Source organism: Diorhabda carinulata, chromosome 6 (genome assembly GCF_026250575.1).
Source record: "Diorhabda carinulata isolate Delta chromosome 6, icDioCari1.1, whole genome shotgun sequence".
In the NCBI taxonomy this organism is placed as follows: Eukaryota; Metazoa; Arthropoda; class Insecta; order Coleoptera; family Chrysomelidae; genus Diorhabda; species Diorhabda carinulata.
In genome coordinates, this window is record NC_079465.1 from 19255473 (window position 1) to 19271899 (window position 16427).

Below are 16427 nucleotides of genomic sequence, written 5' to 3' on the forward strand. Positions count from 1 at the left end.
ATAGAAATTATTGTTTGTGTTCGATGTATATCAATTCAAAATTTTCAATACTCAATAATCCCATATAAAAATAATTTACATAGAATAAATTTTCATTGAACTGATATGCATTGCTTTTAATTGTTTACCATTCGAACGGATCGAGCGTTATTCGACCGGGTCATAGAATCTTTATAGTCTATTTAAATGAATCTCGTAAAATAGAAAATACAACAGCATCGTAAACTCTGTATTGTTCATACTAAAATTGGACAAAATGATTCCGTCCTCATGTTATTCAATATAGGTAAAAAATTCCTGAGCAAATTAGAAAAAAACCTTCTCAGTTACATGATAATCTAACCTGGTATACGAAACTTGTTAATTCAGTTTTGAGGTATGACAGCACAGATGTGAATATGTCAAAATTGACATTTCCAGCATAAAGTTTTATATTAAGTAGCAGCCCTCGTATCTTGATATAATCATCGAAATTACAGAACGAACGAAATCATAAAACATACTTAGACCTCATACACACAAAGACTGTAACATGCAATTCGGTTTGTCCCGTTTTCTTTGATCTATTTTGAATATTCCTTTGTTCACGTATTGTCTAGTTACTTCTTGTTTCATTACAACATTCGAGTTTTTGAAAGAATTATCGACCTTCAAAATCATTGGAGGATTTCAATAGAACCACAGAATGTCGTCTAAATCGTCCTCTATCTGTCTAATTCTACAACAATCACCCAATATGAGTAGTAGTCATTCATATGCTTTAACTGAAACCCAATATAACCCGAGAAAGAGTCTCCAGCTAAGGTAGTGAAGTTAGAAGAACTAATGTGTGGTTCTTTTGAAAATTTTCAATATTTTCATCAATAATTTACGATGAAATCAACTCATGTCTATAAAATTCTTGATATGTCAAAGATTTTTTCAAGTATACGGAGATGAGCATAGGATAATTCTCTTTGACTTATTTTGAAAAAAGAGAAAGTATCAACGGCAAGTATCCTGCGAAGTTATTGCAACGTTTGAGCGAATAAATCGAGCAAAAAGAGCCGTTTGGTTAGGAAGAAAGTGTTGTTTCATTAAGACAATGCACCAGGTCACACATCCGTTATTGCAATCACCAAAATTGAATAATTAAAGTTCAAATTACCATCTCATGCACCCTATTCGCCAGATTCAGCCCTCCATGATTATTTTTTGTTTCTAGACTTGAAAAAACGGCTCAGTGGTCAAAGATTATCCAACAATGAAGAGGTGATGTCGGCAGTTAATATTGTGTTTGATTCGTTGGGCCAGGTACTTGTGGCACCTACAAAGGATGAATTAAGAACAACCTGTTAAAGAAATATTGGAGCGATAATTGAAAAAACAAAAGATACAAGCGAAATATTGAATGAACGAGACATGATCTGGAAGTAAGGAGCTAGGAATAGGAATGAATGGAAAAAATTTGCACAAACGTAACCATTTATATTGAATGATTCATGTATTGCAGTAGCCCAAATTTTAGTTCGTGTTATTTTAACTAGCAATTTGATGCACGTTCAACAGAAAATCCTTATATATAATAAGTATATTTATAACTTTCTGCCGAATGAAAAACGTCAAATTTTAAAATTTTTATATCATCTGGTCGAAAAGCTCTTCATCAACACTTACTTCCATTGACGTACAGTTTTCTTTTAAAAATATGAGACAAAGATTTAACTACGTCACTGATATGAAAATAACATACCTGACGCTTCGAATTCTCCTTTTCTCTCACCTATTATTATCAATTCTCTTTGTACATTTATTCCAAAAAAGTTTTTGTATAATTTATGTGTCATTAATTCCAATTCTCGCTTTTGTACCGCAGTTTCTTTTTTGCCATTTCAATTTAACTGGCGTGCAATATTAACGTGAAAAGGCTGGTGGTAAAGGCGTGGGGAGACAGTCAGCCCTCGCTGGCGCCCTTTCACGCATAATTAATTTTTGAATTAGATCGTTGCCAATTGGACTTTACCAGATGTGAAGCTCTAATTATCGGGATTATTTTGTTTCTTTTGTGGATACGGAAATATAGTAAAGGTACATTATTGAAACTTGACGTTTGTATTGGATAAACGCGATCATTTTTAGAATGATCAAATGGATAAAAAATGTTCAAAATTCATTAGTTATTGCATTTTTTCATAAATGAAATTGAGGTTAGTTCTTATTATGAGAGAAAAAAGAAGATATTTCATACAACTTTGTTTCAAAAGATAAATATTCAAAATACCAAGACATCTTCTAAAAGGGGCTATAGTCAAGACATTAGCCCAGTTCTGTGCAGTTGTTCTCTACTATGCCCATCGTATTAAAGTGGTATTTGAGAGGGCGGTGACCTGTCAAAAGATCGACCATCAGTTTGACTTGGAATGTTTCTCTAGTAAGACTCCATCTGGTGCTTGAGCCCACCGTTGAATTCGTTTTTTAAGTAATATCACTCTGGACCAAAACATGTAGCTTGCTGCGTTGCTTTATTTTTCGTATTTAATCAAGTTTATATGAAAATTAAAATGTTGTTTCTCTGAGTAGTTTCAAAAAACTTATAATTGAGGGAGAATAATGAAAACCCCTGCAAAAAAATTTCTCCTTTTATTTACTTGATACGTTGAAGCGTTTTCAAGATATGTAAATAAATCCAATTATGTCACGACATTCGTATAAGTTTAATATTCACGTACAACAGGTGCAAGTTTTGAGGATTAAAAGCTACCGAGCCCTTGAGGTGAAGAAAATAATATGGAAATTTCACATTATCTCCATTTTAAATACCTTGAGAGCTGTTTCTATTCCTTCAACCTATCTCAAATATTCAAATCACGTGATCTCATACTTAATCCCAACATATTTGGTTGAATGATAGTTTTTGCGTTTAATTAATATCATGAAATTAGTGGAAATCAATTTCATCTTTTCATAAGAGCCCTAATTTGATTGCTCATTTCCTAAATACCTTAAAATGGATCAAAACTTTTACATTTGGTATATAGTAAAGCTCAAGAAGCAAGAGCTTAGAGAATTAAATGTCATGAGGGGTTTGCGGCATTTTACATTTAATAAAAGTTTAGTACACCAAAATATGCTTTGATTTTGAAGAAAAATACCAAGTTATAAACATTATTCGTCCATGTCATGTCGTGATTTATGATTACGATGAAGGATAACGCTTACTAGGCGAGGGCATTTACGAAATTACGTGACAAAATTAAAAGTAAAAAAAAACAACGCCATCGTGTTCTAGGAGTTAAATAAAAGTTATGTGCATAAAATTCAACATTTTTTGTCCATGCGTTATTTTTTTAAACAATAAAAACACAAAAAATCGGTAGAAATTTTGTTTTTTACGTTTTGCGCTGAACCTATGCAAGTCTCGTATTTGTGACTATGGACAATATTGTAGAAATTGAAAAATTTTTAAAATAAGCTTTTATAAATCAAATTTCGATAATTTGATGCTTAGACAATTCAATCGAAAGGAGAAAATTTCTAATTTTTTAAATTGTTTATGATTTCTTTAATTTCAAATACAAAGGTTTCTTTGTTTTCTTTGCAAAATAGCAATTAAACCATAGGAGGCCCTTTTTTTCAAAGGACCATTCTTGCTCACCGGATGGTCCTATCATCATTTGGAAAGTCGCGTTGGAAAGAAGATGAGTTCAACTAAAAATCTCTCATCTCAGTTTTTTGAATTTTGAATTTGACCTCAAAAAAGTGTTCAAAAAAAATTTATAAACAATTTATTGTTTTTTAAATATTTTATAAAAATATCGTAATACCAATGTCATAATCGGAAAGCTGGCAGTTTCTAAATTCACTGAGGCTTTGTTTTTCAGTATTAAGGAAGTTAATTCAATATAAATGAGACTAAATTAAATCATAATAATATAGACGATGATGATGGAGGTGTAAGACCCAAACGACGTTGTTCAATGTAAAGATTTATTCTAAGAATATGATATGGTATTGCATAGAAATAATAAAAGAATTATGACAGTTTCAATAATTTTATTTATTTATTAATTGAAATGAATCATTCATTTATGTTATATATAGTTAATTAAGATTCAAGCTGAAAAATTATTGTTTCACAGTATTAGGGTACAAATAAAAATATTTTTATAAACAACATAAGGAAAAAATTTCTATGAAACCTATAAATGCGTTCAAGTAAAGAAAGTAAATACGAAATATCTCTTCATAATATCAAGTATTTTCACCTAAAATGCAAAGTATTTTATGCCAGTATAAATAACTGTTTATTTATTTAATAAATAAGTCTTACAAAAAATTTCAAAATTCATAGTGGGGTAAATTCTTTGAAAATCATTTATTTCATCAAAAAACTAATGTGACAGCTAATTTTAGTTGAACGAGTTAGCCCAGTTAAAAAAAAATCAGCCCAATAGTTAATGAGATAATTAATATTTTTCAGCGCTCCACAGATTTGAAGTCATTTCAATAATAAATTATTGGAACTTTTTCTCTTCATTTAAACAGTATAAAATTACTTTATCCTTTTTTTTTAGTTATATTGTTATAATTGAATGAATACAATTAATCTCACAAGCGAACTAACTCATATGAACTATATATTTAAGAGCGATACATATATTCATTGCTAAGTTGTTTACAATCATTTGTATTTATAATAAAATATTTGCTGATAAAGTGTTTATGATATTTAATACAATTTCGTTTTATATAAATGTTCTTCCAGAATTTTCTGTAATTCCTCCATCCCTAAGAATGAAAAATGACGGAGGTATTTTTCATATCTTGTTTTCTTCTTTCTTCTAATTCGATGTTTACTTTCTTCTTTTCTTCAAATTTCCTTTTATACTTACGAATTAATCATAATGTTATTAAAATTACACAAATTAATATTATATATTAATATTATAGTAAATAGTCCAATTGATACATGGCTTTGCGGATTATAAATTTCATGAATTGGTTTTATATTTCTAGCAATTTTATTTATTTCATATAATTTGTCAAAATCTATGTTGGTTAAACTTGGAGATTTATAAATTTGATTATTTAAAAATTTGAAGTTTAATTTCGGTAATATTATCGATTTTCCTTTTTTAATTTGTATATTGGTTGAGAAAATATCACTTTCTATTTGAATACTACAGTTCTTTGGAATTTTTTTAATTGATGGATATCTTATTTTAAAATAACGGTCCGAAACACATTTAGAAATCACTTCAGTTTCTGAATTTGGAATTACTAAAAGTTCGTTATTTGTCACTTGTTCTAATATAGTTTCTTGGAGGTTAATTTCACTAATAACACAATTTTCAGCAGAGCGTCCGTATAACAATTCAATAGTACAATTGTCTTTTAGTTTAAATTTTTCTTTGCAATAATATTTCTCTTCTAATGCCGGACATTCTTCTTTAATAAAATTAACTTCTTCTTGACTTTTGGCCAAGTAAGGTTGAAGAGGGATAAATATTGTATGATTTTGGATTATAGGATATAAATGGAAAAATTCATATGTTTTAGGTTTAAGGATTGGAACATGAGTAGCAAAAATTATTTTGGATTTGGAAAAGGTTACTTGTGAACCAAGAAAGAGATAATACGTTAAAACATTATTGAATTTCGGGATTTCTTCTTCTTTATAAATAGTACTTAAATATTTCATCATTTCTAAAATTTCTTGACTATATATTACTGAACTATGAATCGTATTTAATTTAGAGAATGTTATTACGTTTTCAATATTATCAATCAATGTAATCAAACTTTGACAGTCCAGATTAATCTGTGAAATTGTACTGTGAAATGTTATAAAATTATTCAAAGTTATTATTTTATTTTCTTTCGAAACGTCAAATTTCTCTAAATTGTCAGAAAGTTTCTGTTGATTATTCCATAGAGTCGTAATCGATTTATTATAATGATCAATTAATTTTTCATGTAATGATATTTGTAAATTTACTTCATGAATTATGTGTTTTTGATTTTGTTATAAAGCATTTATAGCGCTATCATATCTTTCTTCATTATCTGAATCTAAAGTTCCAAAGAGCCATTTATCTATTTTCCCACTGCATTTATTAATCCTCTTTTTAATCTTAAATGTGGATAAATATTTTCTGATTTTCTATCTAAGGTATTAATCAAAATTTCGGTTCTACTTAGTGATTGTTCGGCTAAATTATGGTATAAAATAGGATTTCTAAATGTAAATTCTAAATTTATATAATATATAAAAGTGTGTTTAGTATATATAAGATTACTGGTTCCTAAATTAATGGGTAATAATAAGTTATTTACTTTTGTAATTGTTATGTCTTCTATCTTAGTTGTCTTGTAAAGTAGTAGTAATATTAATACTGTCGTCAGCTTCATTATTCTGTAACAATTTTTCTGTTTTAGTTTTTGGTATTCTAATTATGTTTTTGTGATAGGTTCCTCAGTTTCTAACAATATACTAGAGTCTTTTATGATTTCTACCTTTTTAAATTTAGGTTATTTTTTATCTCGGAATTTTGTTTCTATATAAGCTGTATTTTGATTTTCATAGGAAGGGATCATTTCTATTTTCATTTCTCTTATTTATTATTTTTTCTTCAATATTAGCATTTCCGTCTTTAATTTTTTCATATAATAATTTAGAGGTTTCTTTGTGATTTTGTATATAATTGGATATTATTAGATGATCGTCTAAATCAAACGGATCGGGGGTTATTTACATTTAATAATTTCAAATGGTGTAAATTGCATTACAAAGTGAATCGAATTATTATATGCCAATATTGAATGTTTTATTAATTGATTAGGTGTTAAATCTTTGTTATTTTCTTTTATAAATCTGAAATGTTCAATTAAACTAGAATGAAAACGTTCTACAGATGAATTGGAATTACTATTTTTTGATGTTGTATAATGTAATTCAATTCTGTGCAATTTACAAAAATCTTGCAGGTCGTTATTCTTGAACTCTGAACCACAATCAGCTGTAATTTTATAAGGTAAACCGTGATGAGTAACATAATTTAATATATTATCAACAACTGAGGTTCCATTCACAGTTGACATTGAATATTTTTGACCGTAACGAGAGAATGCATCTATTATATTTAAATATGACTGATTTGCTATTTTAACCTTCCATTAGTCGCGCGTGTATCTACGAGATACATGGCTAACTTTTTGCTAAATATTTATTTATGTAATAGCTCTAGAAAATGGAGATTTGCAGTAGCTCTCGGCAGATGTATCTCGAAGCCTTTCCTAGAACTACAATCGGCTGATTTCACTTTTACAACCCCTAGCCACCCTAAACCCGTCCGACCGCCGGATTTGTATCTGCTAGATACAGCGCGACCGAAAACGGCAGTTTATATTCAGATTTAGTTGGGATAAGTTCTCGTTCATTTCGACGTTTTGTAATTATTCAAACGTAAATTTTATTGTTTTTAAGTGTTTATTTGTTTGTTTGGATATACAAAAAATGAAACGTTAGTTTCATATGTCCCGAAAAAAGGAAAAACTGTAGTCCTTATTTCCAGTTTGCATGTGGCGTCGAACGAAGTGGAAGATGCTTCAAAAAAGCCAGAAATAATATCATTTTATAACAACACAAAATCCGGCGTTGATGTGGTCGACAAGCTTTGCGCTACTTATAATGTTGCTAGATCAACTAAGAGGTGGCCTATGGTAATTTTTTACCATTTACTGAATGTAGCTGGAATCATCTCGCCGGGTGATATTTCTTGGAAACACAAATACGTTTGTCACAAGAAGAGAATATTTGAAACAATTAGGACTAGCCTTGCTAGACGAACAACTAAAAGTGAGGGCCCAAATAAAAAATCCTCCACGACAAACCAAAGATTTGCTCAAAAATTACAAAATCTTGGAAGCACAACAAGAAGTTCAAGAGGCAACACCTGGACCAAGTAAAAGAAAGCGATGCTAACCATGCTATGTAGAAAAATAAAACTTCATACAAATATGATTTGTAATAAGTGTTATAATAAAGAAATTGAAGAGGGTGATTACTCCAATTAATTTTATAAGTTTGAAAAATATATTGAATAAATAATGTAACTTTAAACCTAGTTCTGTCGAAAACCTAATTAAAATTTTACACATTTTACATATAAAATAATTATTTTTTTTACTTGAAAAAATGTCAAATTAAAAGTGGAGAAAAGAAGTATTCATATAAAATTTGCTCTATTAATATATTAAAAATAATAATAACAAAAAAAATTTATTTGATATATGTATCTGCTAGATACAACGGGACCAAATACGTTAGAAATACCCGCGCGCCTAATGGAAGGTTAAAAGTGTCTATATGTATGTGTTCGAATGATTTACTGGCTGTTGGGGTTAAATTCAATTTAATTACTGGGGGATTTCTATCATATTTATTCTTTTGGCAAATTTCACAATTATTAACAAAATTTTCTATATCTTGTAACATTTTAGGCCAATAATATTTTTCAGTTAATGATTTCTATAATTTGTTAATTCCTCTATGTCAATTATATTTTCGCTAATTATTTTTTTTTCGTCCTCTTTCAAATAATTAAAATTATGAATTTCATATTGGCTTATTTCTAAAGGATAAACACTAAGAGGCTCATTCAAAATTATATAAATTGTCTTAAACGTTTCATTTGTGTTACACTGATTATAATTTAAATTTATTTATATTATTTTCATTTTCCATTAGTCAAATAAACAAAGTTATGAATTATATTATTAAATTTCTTATATATATTCTAATTAATAATAACTTTTTATTATTATAGTTTCTAAAAGTTTACTAATTTTTGGAGTTTACTCCTTAAGAATCGATTTGCATATATAATGAATGACCTCGTTACGTTTTTGGTGCGCACCCTATGATGCGCAACTTTCTAATTTGTCAGTGTCAACATACTTATATTGCTGTCATTGTGAAGTTTTATTATCATTGTGTTCCGCTAAAGTGAACTGAAAGTATTTTCAAATAACTATGGCAGAAAGAGGTGTAGATGATATTGCCGGAACATCTAACAAACACGTGGTTGCAAGGTACGTTATAATTCATGTATTATATGTATGAGCATATGCAATTTGTATTTATTAAATATTTTAATAATTATGTAGTTTATATAAATATATATTTGAAAACAACACATAAAATTAGCGCATCCACATAAAATAGAAAATTTCTAACCTAACCAAAAATTAATTTTTTTTTCGATGTCTATAAATTCTTCCACGTTATTATGATTTATTTTATAAATAATTTTTAAATATTAACAACTGTAGTCAATAATTCGATAATATTATCAGAAAAGTCGAAAATATTTTTTTATTATAATAATGTTTTTATATAATTTTCATGTACTATTTATTATTGTATATAAAAGATTTAGTGACATAATTATCTTTTTATAACCATTTTTGTTAATTATTAAGATAATATTATATTTTAAATAAAAAATTAATTATAATAATTTGAAAAAAATGTTCATAAAAACCTTTTTTTATCAATTTTCTTAAAGTCGGTTAAAATTTTTATAATTATGCATTCATAAATTTTCTAATTTTTTTTTTTATATTTTTTGACTAGGAAAAAATCTAAACCTCCAAAAACTCCAGCCGAGAGACAGCGAGCTTACAGATTGAAAAAAAAATTAATGAAGGAAGCCCAAAATATTCTGGCAATCAACCAATCTTTTTTAAGTTAAATAAACTCTTTTTGCGTCTGGTTAGACTATCGAACTTAAGAAGTAAACTCCAGTCGTGCGTCGGAGCTGACACACACAATTTTTTTTTTATATTTTAGGGGAGTTAGCCAAAACGGGATAGTCGGCTAAAACAGGATACTGGCCAAAATTTAAAAATAATTAGCGCCACCTGACGGATTGGAGGATCGCTATAAATAACGTTTGATGTAAATGTAGCAGGTGGTTAGGCAGTTTTTTTATCGATCTTTGGTGAGTGACAGTGACATATTAAAAAATTAGGGTTATGCTATTTTGTTGTAGCGGTGTTTAATTAGGAATTTGTTAGTTTTAACAAGCGAAATAAATAACGGTGAGTATTTTTTATGACTCTGTAAATATGTGGCTATATTTTGTGACATTTGTGAATATGACGACTAATTTTTTTGTGAGAAAATTTTGAAAAACATTTTCTAATGTGCTGTCGGGCAAAATAGGATACCAAGCGGTCGGGTAAAACCGGATACTATCTGGTTTCGTCCAATCAAAAACGCTATAGAATTTAATGACGATTTTAAATTTTCTTTTTTACAGCCTGATTAAAAGATGGGAGAATATAAAAGAAAAACCGATCGGCAGTCTTGGAATGAGGAAAGTATATGCCAAGTAGTAGAAGAGGTTCTCGAAGGAAGAATGGACTAACTTAAAGCTTTGAAACAATTTGAGATACCTCGCACAACGATTGAAGCCAGAGTAAAAGAAAGTAAAAAATGGGTCTCTTGAACGAGGGCATTCAGGGAAAAAGGGACTATGACGTCACAGACCGGTTTTCTTTGAGGAACAAGAAGAAAAGTTGGTGCAAAACATTTTGTCTATGGAATCGCGACTATTTGGTTTTACTTTGAATGACTTTCGAAGTTTGGCTTTTCAGTTAGCTCAACACAATGACTTAGCTAATCAATTCAATAAAGACAAAATGGCCGATATAGTTTGGTTATACAGTTTTCTAAAGAGACACCCAAACGTTAAACTTCGTACCCCCGAACTAACATCACTTGCTAGAGCCATGGATTCTAATAGACCTGCTGTACAAAAATATTTTTAGTTGCTTTCTGAGGTGCTGGAAAAATATAAAACACCAGCCGAACGGATTTGGAACGTCGACGAGACGGGTATAATGACAGTGCCAAAGTAAAGATTAAAATGTTCATCACTGCGTGGGAAAAAGCAAGCAAGTTAGTCAGTTGAACGCGGCGCTCTTGTTACTGTGGAAATTTGCATGAGTGCTGCTGGTGTGTATATGCCACCTACCTTTATTTTCCCCAGATGCAGAGCAAAACCTGAGCCGCTAAATGATGCTCCTCCTGGAAGTAAAGCTTTGTATCGTTCGTCAGGATGGATCCAAAAAGAGATTTTCACGCATTGCTTCAATCGATTTATTGAGTTCTCCAAACCCTCCAAAGAACATCCTGTGCTGTTACTTTTGGACGGACATACGACCCACACAAAAAACTTGGAAGTGATACAGAAAGCTCTGTTTTCCACCGCATACCACTCACCATTTGCAACCTCTAGACGTCAGTTTCATGTCACCACTTAGCACATACTATACGTTAGAGGCTCAAAAATGGATGCAGCAACATCCAGGTCGACCAGTTACAATATCTCAAATAGGCAAGCTTTTCGGATAAGCATACATGAAAGCTGCTAGCATTCAAACAGCAGTCAATGGGTTTAAAAAGACAGGCATTCAACCTCTTAATCCAAAAGTCTTTGACGACTGGATGTTTGAGCCAGCTGAAACGACAGACACACCGATGAACAATCCTATAATTGGTCTGGTTGAACAAAATAATAGGCCACGTACACCATCACCAATACGGCTGTACTAACTTCAACACCTTACAAAGAAGAACTTGAAACATCTATAGAGAACAAGACAAGACAACAACGAAGTTTGCATTTATTTTTCAGAACTGTATTCCAAATCTAAGTCTGACGACGGTAGGGTAATGTGCCCGGACTGTCGACATTGGACTCGCGAAGCTTGCGCCGGGGTAGAGAACGATGGTAAGCGATACTCGTGTGATTTCTGTCGGAATTAAATTCCTAATTTTGTTTTTTATTGGAAATATAAGACCTAAAATGTATTCTGCTCTCAAGTTCAGTAAATATATTTTATTTTAATGTATTTTTTGAATATTCAAACACTATCCCATTTTACCCAACCAGGTGGGCAAAACGAGATACTTTACCTTTTATTAAAAATATGACTTTTTTTAAGATATCTTCAAGTTATTCAGAAATAACTATACTTAAACATTCAAAGGAGTCAATGGAAAAGTTACATTTCAAAAATAATAACTATCAATAGAATAGTTAGGGAGTTTTGAGTCAAATAACGTTAGCTATCCCGTTTTGTCCAACTCTCCCCTACTTATTTTATTTTCTATTGATTCTAAATCTTATCTATTCTTATAACATAATAATAAAAAAGAAAGGTCTTTGTATAAAAATCCATTTTATAATTTCTTGAATTGCGTACCATTTTAATGAATGATAATATTAATTTTTCCAAAATTGTTCTTCTATTATCTTTTCATTTAATATCGCATTTAATTTTCTATTGAAATATTTATATTACTATTATTCTTATCAATTTGTTTGTTAATTATTTCAGAATTAATAACCATTTTCTCATTTTCATTATTCATGTGTCTTTTATTAATCATATTATTTTGATTTTGTATATTTGTATTTGATTCGGGTTTTATAACTTAACATTCTTCTTCTAATATATCATTATCTATTTTTATGACATCATTTATATCTTTTTCTTCCATTGTCATATCTTTATTTATTTCATTTATTTCTCTGTTTAATTCTATTACATTTTCTTTTACTTCAATTTCATTCATTTTTAATTCATCTAATCCTGTATATTGTAATTATACATCTAATTCCACTTTATCAAATAATTCTACTTCTCCTTTTGTATCTTTATTCATTTCTCCAATCATTATAATATTTTCTCCCGAATTCTTTTCTTTTACATTTAATTCATATTTTTCTTATTCATCAAATAATTTACTGAGATCTAGTTCTACTTGTTCATTTATTTCTTTACAATGATTAAATTCCGATTCTTTCATTTTTATGAATTTCTGAATTTTTGGTGATAAATTATTAGATGTAAAATTTATATCAATTATTTTTTCACTGGGTTCTGATTCGTTAATTTCTATGAAATTTTCTAAGTATGCTAATGGATCATTAGGAGTAAAATTTATTTCTTCTGTTTTTGATACTTTTTCCCGAGGCTCTTTTCGAAAATTTACGGTTTGATCATTATTTTGTTCTAACTCAAATAAATGTTGGAAATCACTTACTTCCTCTTCTTCTTTATTATCTTTATAATTATTATTGTATAATTCTTCAGATGTAAAATTTGGTTTTTCATTTCTTGATTGGAAATATCTAGTATTACTCGTATTAATATTATTATAATTGTTATTGTGATTAATATTTACATGTCTACTGGGCCTATCTGTAAAATTTCTTGTCGTAGACATCGGTTCTGGTCTTGATAGTCGATTTACAGGTATTTGATTTGGCCGGAAAACATTTTTCCTGGTGCCAAATACTTGTGCATTTGTCGGATAATTTAGCCTTCTCTGTGGCATGGAATTTATATTGATTGGTTGACTAGGAAAGTTGTAATTATTATTATTACTATTATATCTTTCATTACTATATAATTGGTTTCTATTATAATTATTATCATATTGCTGATATTGTTGATAGTAGGGGTTGTTATTATTGTATTGATTATTTCTATTGTTTTTCATTGAGTTAGTTTTAAAATTATTATTATTACTGTACTTAACTCTAGGCTCATAAAATTGGCCATAGAGTTTCTCGAAGTTTTCGAATCCGTCGACATAAGCCATAGCATCTTCTAGTGATACAGGCTTTTTCAAATACATATTATTGCGTATGGTGCCTGAACATCCTGATATAAAGGTGTTCAAAGCTGTTTTTTCGCAATGGTTTATTTGATATTTTTTGTCAATTTGCCCTAAATTAAATTGTTACTAATTCTTTGGATTGTTTGAGTTTTTAGTAATTGTAATCTATTTCCAAATGCTATCATACTCTCATGTTTAAATGGTCGTGTTCTTGTTAGTTCCTGTAATATGCAATCTAAATCGCGTCTGTCTGCAAAGCATTGTATCAAAGCTTCTTTTAGTTTGAACCAGGTATTTAGTTCAATCCTATTTCCTACCATCATTTCTGCTTTATCAATTAATTTTTCTTGGAGACATTCCAAGACATGATTATTGATATCTTGATCATTATTGACCGAATGCGTCTCTATTAAATTTTCACATCTGTTTATGAATTTATTTAAAGTATTTATATTTCCGTCGTACGGTTTGATATATTCTAGTTTTAATTTAAACATTTCCCAATTTAGGGTTTTTGGACTTCAAGTTGCCATTTTTTCGAAATTATCTGTTAAGTTCAATTTATAAAATGTATTTAATAAGTTTTCTAAAACGTTCATAAAAATTATATATTCAAAATTATTAGATTATCTCTTCCTTACTCAGAGTTTGATAAGGGTAGATAAAAAAAAAGAATAAAAATAAGGAAACTTGGCACTTACAGCTATCTGAAGTCCTGAAGTTCCTCGATGAACACGTAGATCTAGTGCTGCTGTACTGAAGTTGGAATTTTTTATCGCACTTTGCGTGAAAAATCGCGACCGCACTAATCCGAATGACTGCGCCAATTATAATTTTCGGTTTTCAAAAATTATTTTTGAAAAATTTATTCTACAATAATTGAATGAATACAATTAATCTCACAAGCGAACTAACTGATATTCATTGAATGACTATATATTCAAGAGCGATACATATATTCATTGCTAAGTTGCTTACAATCATTTGTATTTATAATAAAATAATTGCTGATAAAGTGTTGATGATATTTAATACAATTGTGTTTTATATGAATGTCCTTCTCTAATTCTCTCCATATAACTTGCATTCCTTTTTTAATAATTAATTTAGGTATTTTCATAGGTTGTTGTTTAGGAAATTTAGTAACAACTTCAGCGAAAGTTTTTTGTGGTTGTTCATTACTTTTTTCTTTCATAATATCTTTTTATATTTGATTTTTATCCATGAGTTCCGCATTAAGTTGTCTTAACAAGCACAATTCTCTTTTTATACTTACTAAATCTGTTACTTCTAGCATCGTTGCATTTTTATCCACTTGAGTTTCATTTGCAATTCAGATATCTGGGCATAGACATATCAAGTACCCACGACCCAGTTAAAGATCTGAGAAGCCAGATTTACAAAGCATCCGCACTATCAGTATGCCTACGAGATATAGTCTGGTCCAACCCGTACATACGCAAAGATAGCAAAATTAGAATCTACAAGACTTGTATCAGACCCATCATGACGTAGGGCATGGAAGTCCGCAAGGACACCAACAAGACAAAACAAATTCTGAGGGTGTCCGAGATGATAACACTGAGAACAATAGTGGGGAAAACAAGAAGAGACAGAATAAGAAATACAGATGTCAAAGAGCAATGCGGGATACAAGACATTGTGAGATGGGGAAGACAACGAAAGAGGCAGTTGTACAACCATGTAAGACGGATGGACGAGAACAGACTTCCGAGAATAGTCCTAGAAAACAACCCGCCCGGCTCAAGGCCTCCCGGGAGTCCACCTAAAAGATGGAAAGCTCCATCCACCTCTAAGGAAAAGATGCAGAGGTAGCTTCAGAATTAACAGATCGACAGATCTCCAAGAAGTAGAAGAAGAAGAAGAAGTTTCATTTGCAAGTTCATTTAAAATTTCTTGCTTAATTTGTTCTTGTTTCTCATTTTTAATATATGCTATCATCTGTTTGGTTGCTTCATTGAGTTCCACATCACTTATTTTAGAGATTATGTTTAAATCTGCATGTTCAGAACAAATTACTAATGTTTGACTTAAAAATATAGGGTTGTTTAATGCTTTGAAATCACTAAGAAGATAATTATTATCACACAATAAACAAATTACTGTTGTATCCCTTTGTTTTGGATGACACTTAAAAGCTTTTTCACCAGCCTTATCAGGAGGCTCTTTAAGCGCCGCCATCTTTCTTTTTATATTTATTTAATTTTAAACCGAATGCTGCAAACGCTGCATATATGAAACGCTGCGTCCTGATGGGTTAAGAGTTTAATTTCCATATTTGAATATTTTTTCACTACTTCAAGTGTTAACAACATGAACCAAATAGCGACGCTCTTTGACTTTGTCTTCAGTTCGGGTCTCAAGCTCGAACGAAGGTTGTTAAACCACTCTGATGAAACGTAATAACGTCGAAACTAGTCAGTGTTTACAAACCCCTGCTTGATATTTCGAGCCTTTGGGGATGTTATTATTGACATTGACGCTCTTCAGAGGAAATGTAATTCGTCGGTAAAATATATTTTCGAAATATTAAATTTTGAAATTCTTTCAGAGGTTTTTGTATATGTATGTATATAGACATATTTCTCATCAAATTATGTTCAAAACAAGATTCGAAAACATATTTCTTTTTAAAGAATATTATATCAAATTACAAAATCGAGTGGAACAAAGTTTCAACCAACGAACAACATACATATAGTTACATGACAGGATAAAAAGTTTTAAT

General features: G+C 29.9%; 1 protein-coding gene across 1 annotated transcript; it reads right to left on the reverse strand.

Moving 5' to 3' along the window:
* Window positions 1–13788: 13788 nt before the first annotated feature.
* LOC130895761 (uncharacterized) lies at window positions 13789–14175 on the reverse strand. Its single transcript, XM_057803303.1, has one exon. The coding sequence runs from the start codon at window positions 14173–14175 to the stop codon at window positions 13789–13791; it is 387 nt and encodes a 128-aa protein (XP_057659286.1).
* Between the last annotated feature and the right edge of the window lie 2252 nt (window positions 14176–16427).